Source organism: Amphiura filiformis, chromosome 1 (genome assembly GCF_039555335.1).
Source record: "Amphiura filiformis chromosome 1, Afil_fr2py, whole genome shotgun sequence".
NCBI classification, from domain to species: domain Eukaryota; kingdom Metazoa; phylum Echinodermata; class Ophiuroidea; order Amphilepidida; family Amphiuridae; genus Amphiura; species Amphiura filiformis.
In genome coordinates this window covers 99,203,696-99,216,247 of record NC_092628.1, presented here as the reverse complement: position 1 = coordinate 99,216,247, position 12,552 = coordinate 99,203,696, and the positions used below count along the sequence as shown (strand labels likewise).

At 35.2% G+C, this 12,552-nt stretch overlaps 1 protein-coding gene across 1 annotated transcript in view; it reads right to left on the bottom strand.

Annotated features, from left to right (window-relative positions):
- Positions 1-941: 941 nt before the first annotated feature.
- The window catches only part of LOC140159845 (uncharacterized), a 50,186-nt gene continuing 38,575 nt past the window's right edge, over positions 942-12,552 (bottom strand). Inside the window, exon 11 of the mRNA XM_072183216.1 lies at positions 942-2,586. Coding sequence (XP_072039317.1) covers positions 2,467-2,586 — 120 coding nt within the window. The 3' untranslated portion in view covers positions 942-2,466. The remainder of the gene's footprint in view (positions 2,587-12,552) is intronic.

Below are 12,552 nucleotides of genomic sequence, written 5' to 3'. Positions count from 1 at the left end.
ATCTGTCGTTTCCCTTTATTGTATTATTGTCTGTCATTTGCGCTAGTATTATGGTGAATATTCTCTCATCTGCTACATAATACGGTAGATGCTACATTGATTTTTCAAGGATTTTACAAGAATTATCATTACATATAACCTTGCCATTCTTTGCAAACTTTTCATAACCTTTAATATATAACCATGTATATTTAATCGGTACCAAATAGATGCAAATTGTTTGGTTTTTATTTCTTTGCTTGCAAAAGTAAACCAGGCTTATGTGTGTGACGTGTCAAGTGCTGTGTGTCGCGCATATACACTACACCTGTGGTGTTTGTATTGCACCTACGCTGTTCAATATCAACTGCACTGTTATGAGGACTGCCTATTTGGTACTGATTAAACTCTAGTAAGACATTACCCTGGTGAAAGGTGATTGATTTGTCTTAATGATTTTTACAGTCACTGCTTCAGTATTTATTGATCACAAAAATACCTCTTCTGAGGTTATAAGTAGTAAAAGTAAGTGTATTTTAATAACACACTAATAACATGATGAGTCCTGGCCACCCCTGTAGATTAATGTTTTGCTTTAATTTCCAAATATTCCATAATTTGAGATGCCTCATAAATCATGTGTGATGACATTTTAAAATCCATTTATTATGTTCCTGCAGGTGTAATTCTTGCAAAATTCTGAATAAAAAGCCATCGCATTTTGACCTTCATGTCTATATAAAGAACCACACTACCAGTTGACTACACATTGTAATATGCAAGCTCTTTGGAAATTCAGTTTTGCCAGCATTAAGGTTATATTTTATGAACACCAAAAACCTTATGGTATCACCTGTAACACTACATTAAGGTGGTACTACACCCCCTGATAGATTTTGTGACTAATTTTGCATTTTCTCCATAAAAAAAACTATACACTGGTAACAAAAATTATGTATAGGGGCAAGGAATCCAATTACTTCACTGAAATTTCAGTGATTCAAGACAAGTGGTTCATTATATATGTCAAGAAATGTGGTACATTCTAGCGGCACCTCTTTTCTTATCATAAATAACGTACCGCTTGTCTTGAGTCACTGAAATTCCAGTGTAGTACCTGGATTCCTTGCCCCTATAATATACATAAGTTTTGTTACCAGTGTGTTATTATTTTTTGATTTTTGAGAAAACTGCAAAAATAGTCACAAATTTATCAATGGGTGTATTACCACCTTAACAGCCTTTTACAGCTCTATTGAATGTCCTGTGTCTTGTATTGATTTATATGAACATTCATTTTCATAATCTTCCCACCTGCCTCCATCTGTTTACATCTGGCTACCACTCCAGTCACAAGTGACATTGATTGTACCTGTATTTCTACCTTAACCTTCACAAGGCTGTTCTATGGATATTGTACACTCCCCTGTAAAAGCACTGGAATCATTTGCAGGCTTTAAGTCTGATTTAAGACTTTAGCACAAGGTATGCCAACAAGAATGACACATAACGAGGCAATAACACCTGTGTGTACTATTACACAAAGGACTTGTCTGCCAATCTGGATAAGATCCTGGCAGTTTATGAGTGCTCAAATGCAAAGGCTAGGAAGGTGGTACAAAATGTTGTTGAATAGACCAATGCCAATCGACACCTCTTTAGGCTTTTACTAGTGCCTGCCACACTCCAGTCTGTACATGTAGTGCTTTACAAAATGTTATCAATTAATTCGTCGGTCGCAACACATAGTGGCGTACGTGAAGGACAAAGTACGTTTCCGATCAAAACGTTTTTGAAGGATATGCTACTAGTAACTGAGTCGATACTCCTCCACTGTTATCTGTCAGTGGCCCCATTCCATTTGTAATTGAAGTTAAAGGTTCAATCTACTATACTGTATCTTTAATAGTTAACAAGGAATAAACATTAAAGGGTAATAGCTAGCTCTAAACCTATACGCCACTATGTGAAAAGGAAAATTTTGAAAATCACTATGCGCCACTATGTGTTGCAACCGACGAATTGTTCTAATACATGTATTCTTTTGAAATCAAAGGATGTCTCAATCAAAATTCTCATACACGGAGCATAAAATTCAACTAAAACAGCTTAGAAGATAATGATGTCAGAGGTTGGTGCATTCTTACATGTAGCCTATGAAATTCAAATATGCTTACAGTAATGAGCCAAATGCAGTGTGGGGAGTGTAAAATTTAACTGGAACTGCCCTAAACCTGACGTTAATGACACCAACAGGTGCTGGTACCACGCAAATGCACACCTACCACAATGTGTCTGTGGGGAAAAACCAATTGCTGAATTCCACACAAAAGAATGTAAAAATCACCTGGAAGCAGAACGTGCTGCTATTTGAAGTTGACAATGCCACAAAAATTGCTAGGCTCATACACACTGCGTCGAGATGTACATACTGGGATGGCTCAATTTGGTGGAGTAGAAACCATCTGAGACAGCTCCATACTGCGATCAGAAGTTGATGACGCCAAAAAGGGTTGGTACCATTCGCAGACCATCAAGTTGTGCCTGCAGCGAGGAACCAATTGCCTTCAGATTTTTCAGATCACCCTCCAGTTTATCTGCAACATCCTGGATAAGATTAAAAATCAAATACATATTTTGTGAGCATGTTACCCTTGGCCAGTGTAATTCTATAATGCAAAGCTTGAAGTTATTAAAAAGATACAAAGCACCCAGAGGGGAAGTACATAGCAGCCAGAGCAAGGAGCATAGTGCCAAACATTAAGAAATACCTGCCACTATATACATGAACTTAATCCTGCTTACAAGTGATTTTTTGTCCATTACAAGAATCACTGTCAAAATATTGCATTTTATTGCAACAGCACTTTAATTATACACCTTCACCCTTCACAATTTAACAAAAAAGTTTGAAGAGGAATAATCAACAGTTAATTCCCTTAAAATCAAACCAACAGAATAATGACTAGCAAATATGCAACATTATTCTAAGGTTACATTTGACAATTACTATTGTAGCAAAGACAATGCGGTGTTTAGTGCAACAAATTAATATCTGCTTCCTATATAGCCACTTTTTGTTTTTCACATTTGGTGAGCTGGGTTCAAGATGCACAATAGCAGCTCTAGTTAAGGTACCTGTTGACCTTGTATCATGCGGAAACATATCTACAGGAGCAAGCATGTCTTAAAAAAACTATTTCAGTTGAAAGATTTTATACAAAGCTACTGATGTTTGCAATCAGTCAGAACAGTTGGTAAGCTTTGGTGGTGCACAATTCGTGGGGACACAATCTGCAGATGCAGGTCGGGGTTCCTCCTTAAGGGCAGGGGTTTGTAAATGACGGCAGCTAAGTTATTTTACAAAAAAGAATGTTTGCATTATTGAAGACATCAGAAAAAGAAGAAATTGCTTCATGTTGGACTAATCTGAGTCAGAGTCTTACGTACAGGTGTGTCTTATGTCGTTAACATTTACAACTCTTACTTATTCTTTAACAAAATCATACTTATGAAGAGCAAAATAAAGTAGTTTGTCTACGTGTCAATTTTACCGATACCCATGGATGTTTTTTTTGTAAACCTACGTTACTCATAGTGTCATGTTCCAAGAATGCAAGTGGTCACAGGTAAGATGATATCATTGATTGAATTTGGGTGTTTTTTACACCTTAGGATATTTTACTACAAGGTTGGATTGTTATCTATGGATGGATGATACATATGATATGAAATAAATGAGATGATGTCATTACAGGTTTGTGATTGACAGTCTCATACCCACGCAATACTTAATAAAAATATTTTTGTGCAATAGTATTTAAAAAAATACTGTTGCATACAAATGCAAGATTGTTTAAAAAAAACCCAATATGTTATGGGTCATTCAGGTATACATTTTTTCTTCTCAAATCAAAACCTGAACCAAAGATGATGGTCTAATTCACTGTAGCATGCCACAAGACAAGGAGAAACATGCCTAATTGTGCGTAATTGAAGAAAGAATGCATGCCAGAGAAATACATGAAGGATGATGCATTAGTAGGTCTCATAAATCAAGAAAATGGGGGGAGGAGGAGCATTATTAAGGTGTCAACTGGGGCAAGCAATTTTTTCAAATGAAGGGGGAGGGCTAATTTTTTATCTTTTTTCTTTGATCAACTATAGTTCAGCAGAATAGAATAGAAAAAAACATTTTACCACAATATCTAAAATTTCTAAATTTCTAATGTAGACTTCATGAAGATTGCTTTGGACACTTATAATTGATTGTATGGAATTTTGGATGCACTGTAAGTTTGTGCAAACTTATTCCTTTTTGTTCACACCCACATCTCATATGCACAGTTTATCCCTTACAATAGCTATTCAAGACACATGGTATGTAACATACCAAATCTATGGTAAAGAGGCTAGGAAATAATTCCTAATATCTCATACCCTCGTTTGTATGCCTTTATCTAATCCTGCTCCCCATGACAAGGACAATTTAGCACATTTAATCTTCAGAGACACTGCTCAGAGTAGGGAGTTTTTAGCCTTTTTGGGCGTACTCGCCGCAGCAAATACGCACTCATTATATTGTCACTTTTGGCCTTTAAATGGTGTTAGTATGAGATGAAACTTTCGTCACAATTTTTATTGTCTGAAACGACGCAAGTGATATTGTGCGATGCAGTTCCGATGCAGTATTTGTATACTAATTACTCACTATAACATTAACGATCCATTACATACAAGCTAGACACGTAACTCACGGTGATCTTTTGATAGAAGTAACAATTATTGGAAATACTAGAATCACTTTTGACCCATACCGGATCTTGAAGAGAATCGTAAAATACTACACGTGCTTGTTTGTTTATCCCAGTTCACTCATTCCTACTATTATTTCCAATACTTATGTCAAACATTTATAATACCCTACATCATGCGCACTTTCTTTGGTACGCCCATTTCCTTTTTAAAGGAATTTTTATTATTAAACATGTTTACAATTGGCTTATAGCAATCACATGCTGGCAAATATACATAACTGATTGGTTAAGCAGGTCACCATGGTCAGTATACTTAGCTATAATTTTATTTATTTAGTGATAAGGCATAGAAACCTGCAATAGGCGATTTACTTCAGAATATAACTACAGCGCACAAAATTAAGTCCATTCTCTATAGTTAATTGAACACTGTTAGTTAATTGATTGTTTATTGACTCTTTTAATAACCAAGCAATGTGTGTATAAACATATCCAATGTTATATTTTTTGTTACAAAATAATAATTGGTGTTAATAAAAGCTCATATGCTGACAAAAACTAGCAAGACCATGTAGTGTAATGTGTTTACATTAGTGATAATAGAAAACTATTCAACAAAATAATTTGAGATGTATACCAATTAAACATGCAGTGTTCTTGAAACACATTAGGCGATTTGCTTCCAAATAAAATTTCCTTTAAAAAGGAATGGGGTGTCGAATGGGAAATAGCATCTGATGGGCTGATACAGTGGACATTTTGATGTAAGTTTGTTTCCTGTAGGTGGCTTAAAAACCTAATTTATGCAAAAAGAGGTTTTTTGAAAATTATTTTCCAGAGTCAAGTATCATTTATGCCTCAAATCACTTATTTATTGTTAAATCAGTGCAGAGTAGGTTAGTATCTGTGGGTTAGTATAATAATATTGAAAGTTAGACCAAAGTAGAGTACTAGTATACACCTGATCCTTGAACTTTGAAATAAACCTGATGAAAATAATTCACAAGAATGTGTCTATTTAGTGCCCTTATGTGATCAATCTGTACCAGTCTGCTCCAGGTGAGATGCTTATTTTTACATGGGATTCATAGAATTGAGTTGTTTTTAAAGAAAGCCCTTGGAATCATGGCAGTCCCGTAGTCAACTTATTTAGGTCACTGATGTAATTTATTTCAAGGGGGACCCGATTATCAACTATTTATTAAACTTGACATTTTGCTTGATAAACAAGGTAGTAAATGGTAGAAAAGTGTCACAGCCATTGCATGTCAATGTTGGGTTTGTCATGTTATTTAATTTGCACTTTTTATTAGCCAAGTTCACACTTTCAGCATCTGAAAATGGATGCTTTATTATGTCCACTGGGAGCACCAAGAAGAGACAGAGTGCTAATTGGGCTGAATACAGTACTACAATACATTGTTTATCACTTATTGAGTACATATTTTCTTATATTTGCACACACAATTCTTGAATGTCACATCAATGGTTAGTAGCAAATTCTTTCTTAAAGAATAGTCAAGTCTGCCCTGATATTCTTTAGTTCACCTCAAGTTTGGTAGCGACATCAATGCTTTTTCGCCCTGCTGACGTGCCCTTGTATGCCTTGGTGCATGTATGTACACTCTGCGCGATTAATTTTACAGGTCTAATTCTATAATGCGACCAGCAAAGTATGCACTTATTTCACAAGTTGATGTGAACCAAAATGTAGTTAGTGGTCTGGAGTTGTGCATCAGCTAATATTCAAAAGTTTGCCAATTGGTCTTTTCCGGAGGATTGCAGTATCTTAAATGACTTAGCTAAGGAAGAGCAGTTGAGTGTAAAGCAAAGCTTGAAGTTTAGCATTTCATTTAGTCCTTTAATAACACTCTATTATCAGAGGAGCTTTACAGAAAACAAGGCTCTTGTATAAAAAATTTATAAGTATGGTTTCATAAGCAAATGATTTCTTTCCTCCATTGAAAATGCCTGCAAAACATTTGCAAATCCTTTTGAAATTCTACCTTTCACACATTTCGATCAATTATTTTGATATACAGCAATTGCCTAGAGTTTGATGTTTTAGATGTTTTTGTTCAATAGCGTCTCCATGTATTATTCAACAATGAAACTATAAAACTACATGTAACTTTAGAAGATCACAATAGTTGTGTTTTTGTGGATTAGGATTAAAATTCAGACTGGCAGTCTTAAATAGCAGTGGTTTTGATAATAAACTCTGATAATAAGTTCTGAAGATAAGCCAGCTCTATAATTGAATAATTTAAGTGGGAGTGTGTATGAAGTGAAATTATTAATAGTAATGATTGCATTATCTGTAATGAGTGGTTTGTGTATCCAAATATGTATGCTTTACATGTTAACATTATCCAGTAGTCTTACAATGTCTCTCCATAAGAATATTTGGTTTTAAAGAATTATCATATTAAGTATAGTTAAGGAAGCAACCTATGAAGGTAGTCATTGTGACGTCAACACTGCCATCTTGTGGGTACGGAGTGACTTGTTGCTACGATCACCGCGTTGACGCTTGACTGAAGAGGTGCGTCACGCGTTGCGAATTCCGCGTAATCGAGGGCGTAATATCTAACGCATGACATGCAGAACGGCAGTACCCACAAGATGGCGGTTCCTGCGGAAAAGGATGACAGCCTCTATACAAGGTGTGAGTGAAATTTAAACATGATGGTGCCAACAAAAAATCTTCATCAAAACCCCATATGTGTTTAAGGTTGTTTAATATTGTCCTCTTCAGAAACCGTTGCCTCTCAAAACCGTGAGTCCAGTTGAATAGTTTTAACAAGTCTAATTTTATATTTGATTATACCTGGATGAATGACAACATTCACAAACGTACTCTTCAAAATCATTGATATTAAAACTCAAGATTATCTTCCAATACAAAAACTCCACATCTTTGCAAAAAGAGTGCAGCCATTAATTAGCATTGCCATTAACATGAGTACTTTCACTTGGAGAATCCACGCCACTAAATAAAGTAATTTAGCATCTGACATGAGAGCAACCGGTCCTATTGAAAATGGCAACAGTTGCCCTAATCAAATTGAGAATATAGTATCTCCTGAAATCCAAAACTATATTCCAATACAGTAATTATCAGAGCCATAGTTCGTAAAGTTTAGTGTAGGCATGAGCTGAGGGGGCTGTGCTTTATCCTCTCAGGCAAAATAAACAATCAGTGAAAATTACACTGTTTGTGCTATCTTCAGTAGATAGCGAGTAAATGTGTTGCAAGCTAAAGAAACTACAATGTAGTTTAAATTATGTATAAATGATCACAAGATCTTGCAATATGTTTAGTCTATGAAAGCAAATTTCAATGTGCAATTTTGCTTCAGAATACAATAACCTTACAGAAGACATGCGAGCAATCAAACCTGCTGAAACTGACAGCAGTTGCCCTGGTCAAATTGAGAAAAGTGATATTCTATGAAATGAGTGTTTTGGTACAAATTTGTTATTTAGAGAATAAGCGATAGGAATTTTTTATTTTGCCTATCCTCTACCGTGTGATAGAAGCGACAGGCAGGTCCAATATTTTGAGTAGTGGATGCCGGCGCAGCGTATCCACTACGATAAAAATATTGGACCTGCCTGTCGCTATCATAGGTAGAGGATAAACAAAATAAAATTCCTATCGCTTATTCTCATTCTTAGTCAGCTAAATATTATTTTAATAACTGTAAACAAATTTTTAAGCAAAAACTAAGTTACCGTCATAAAACTCCCTCATTATAAAATGAACGAAACTTGTTTACAACTTCACGTATTCTGTTGCGCGTATTGCTAAGCGCGTTCGCGTATTCCGCACTAGTCTACGCATCCAGCGTGATACATACGCCGCACCTCTACACGCATGTTACGCATTATCAAGGCGCATGATGGCGTGGGGTCGTCTACGGCCTGATAGACGGCATCCGAAATCATGCGATTGTCCAATCAGAAATGTGTCTCACGAACTAGACCACTCCCACTGACTAAGAATAAATCATAAATAAGTGCCTATTCCAGGACTATTTGAGTTGAAATTTTCTTCTTGTGTAATGTTTGGGAGAATTTTGAGGCCTTTTTAGTGCTGTAATCGATAAGCTTTCTGGGTATCGATATGTCGGGAGGCAAACATCCGACATGTCGATACTATTATCGATACTCACGCAGTTTGAAACACGGATTTGAGTTTACCAATTTTATTATCAGTAAGTTCCAGAAACAAGTTAACAACAAGTGTATTGAAGCCTAACAGCTAAAACCACATGGATCATGCATCAAACAAACGAAAGTGGTATTGCAAATCCGCAATTTGAGATAATCTAAGCATGTGTGCCATGTCGTTTGTGTATCGATACTGACGTTGAGTGTTTCGACATGTCGGAAGTCTATGTATTTTCCGACTATCGATACTTACGACAATCGATTACAGCACTAGGCCTTTTAGAGATACAAATTTGCTCCAAAATATAGCAATGTGGATTCAGGTCTGGGCAATTACAAAACACTGATCCCATGTGATGGTTCATATCTCAAAATTTTAGCCTTGAACATCTTTCATCTTTTCATTTTTCTACCTAGTCTTGGTCTTTATAGAAAATGTAAAAAGCAACCAGTTTCTTCATAAGCTGAGAAAATGACAACCTAATGGATGTCATTTTACACCTGCCAGGGTAAGATAATTGCAATGTGTGAATACTTGCTTGCTTGCTTGCTTGCTTGCTTGCTTGCTTACTTACTTCTTACTTTCACTTAAATACCAATTTGAAATCAGTCAAGTCTGTAATAGCCAATTAAAATGGGTCCTTAGGATCCCCTATTATGTACTTATGATGTCTATTTTTCCATAATTTTCCATAGCCTTACATCACACTTTAAATATCAATTAAGCTAAGAATAATAAATGCTGACAAATAGTCATGGACTTCCATAACTACATGACAGTCATTTAAAAGAAAAATTGCTTCCTGGGATGTTTTAAGCATATCTAAATATTCTTAAATAATCTTTTAATCTTAAAAGATCTTACAATGTTAATGTTAATGGCAGTTCAAAATACTACACATTTCTTATGAGTGTAGATAAATGTGCAAGAACCTCTTGATGATAAACAGATGTGATAAACATCTGAAGGTAGGTGTAGTTTTAATTGAACAATTACAAAGAGTTTCTACGAACCCCTTCCCCCAACATGCAATCAAAATAGATGGGGTACTTTGCACTTTAATGTTAATTTGGCTTACATTGCAAGGTGCATTGTATTGTATTATAAAATGCACCAAATCCTAACAACAAAAGCTGTACAGGTGGTCCATTATACAGGTGTTAATTATTTATACAGTAACAATGACACAAAAATTAAATAATTTACAAACTCTTTCATTCCTCTACTCAAATATATATTATTTTGAGAGATGCTACGTGCAAAACAGCACTTCTGAGTATTTGTCATCGTCATAATTTGACATCCATAGATCTTCTTCTTGGATTTACAATTACTTTAAAACCCGGACATGGTGTGATCCCAGGGTCAATTGTTCTACAGGACCATTTCTGTATTACTGATGCCATTTATGATATCCGCTCTGCATAAACCAAAAAGCCAGAGATGCATCTTGTAGATTAAGTTAATCTCCCGGTTTATTGATTCTGATGAGTTAAGCAGAAAGGCTACATAAGTCTTGTTCTTTTACAAGATGATGGAACTCCTCCGCGTGATATGGACAGGTGTGTCATAAATGCCAAATGCGAACAAATACCGCCAAATTTGCCTTTAATACCAAACCTTTCCATGAATGACATGCCAAATACATAAGCATGCATTGCGGTTTGATTCAGTACCTAATTATGGTAGCTGTCATGCCATGAATCAAAGTAAATTATATATAATGGCAAAGAGCACATTAGTGGGGTGGTATAGTAGTGGTTTGATTTATTTTGTGTGTGATTTTTTCTTATTTTTAGATAACCATTCTTAATGTTTTTTGGTTACTGGAAAACTATTAAATGGAATTACTTTGCATTAACATTTTTGGCTCTTAAAGGGGTACTACACCCCTGGCCACTTTTGTGCCTGTTTTTGCATTTTTCTCAAAAATTATAGTGCATTGGTGACAAGTAAGATATGTATATTGTAGGGGCAAGGACTACAACTACTGCACTAAAAATGCAGCAACTCAAGGCAAGTAGTTATTGATCAAATATTGGTTTTCCCTCATTTCTGACTGCAACTCCACAACTGTTGTATGTGCTGAAATAAAATTTCCAGTGCAGTAGTTGTAGTCCTTGCCCCTATAATATACATATCTTACTTGTCACCAATGTGCTATATTTTTAAAGAAAAATGCAAAAATAAGCACAAAAAACCCTTAAATGTGAGTAGATGACAAATCTCAAAGAATCAATGCTGTATCAGTAATTAGCCTTGAGCTACAGCTATTGAAAACAAAAATGATAAAATTTGAACAAATTACAACTTGGACAATGTTTTGCATAATTGTAAAAAAGAAAACCACCTTGATCCAATCTGTTATCATAAAATTTCATACGCATTTTGATTTACAGCAAAATAAAATTTAGAAAATGACTGGTAGTCCATTATTGCAGCCAATCTAGTAGTAAACATATTGGTAAATGTTCTCAATTGTTGTGGTTTTTATACTTGAAATCACATGAATTAAGCTACTTGCAGTTCCGGTTCATTATGCACTATGTGCGGGGAGAGCCTCGAACTGGCAGCATACATGAATGGGAATTGAACTAGTCATAACGTTCTGTGTAAGGTTACATAATTCTTCCTTTCATGTATGCTGCCAGTTCGAGGCTCTCCCTTTATAGTGCATAATGGCGAACCGTGCAAGTAGCTAATAGCTTGTATATAGAAGGCTTCTATATATCCTTTATTTTTACTTGTTTAACTTGTTTTTGATTCACAGATAAACTTGGTTTATGAACTAATAAATTGACTAGAATCACCTTATATTTAAAAATATTCCTTCATATAAATGGAAGTGGACATTCTAGAATAAAATTTTTGTAGTCAAATTATCAAAAAATCTATTTCTGTTGGTTATCATACTATCACTCGCCCTTAGACAGACAATTCCACTACAAAAGATGGAGTGGGCTTACAATGTATCAAGAGAGTGTTAGCACATGTGTGTTAATTTAAAAATGGGAAGGAAACTAATCACTGACTTTCCTTGAAATCTTCTTGAAAACGGGACAATTTTCACTGACCACTGTTTTTGATAAAAGATGCTGCTGGACTCTGGATAAAATGGCCAAGGAAAAAGGGTTTAATAATCCGCTATTATTAAAACGCCTGCCGTAACCTGAGGCTACTTTGTCCTACTTATTTTTCTATTTCATTTATTTTTCATGATATGGATGGTATTTTATGTGGCTTGACTTTACAAATTGATAACATACTACATTGTCTTTAACATATTTCTATTAATATTCTTTATATCTTTGCAAAGTACTAAAAAAATCTTTAGAATGAACAAAGTTGGCCCACTAAAAAATATATGCTATAAAGCCAGTTAAAAAGCAATTTTAATGATGAGGTCTTGCTAAGTAGCTCACGATGGGGGTTCTATAGCCATTTACAGAAAAATAATGTGAAATAAATTTGAGACGATTCATGATTTGTTGTTTCATGTCCAGCTGATCAGTGTGTTGTTTGCAGGATCAATCGATTTTCAAACTTTATTGTCATAACATTTCTGTGAACACAAATGCCGGACATTATTTATATAATACTGCACAAACAAATGGCAGTGAATGCCTCATACATCATGCA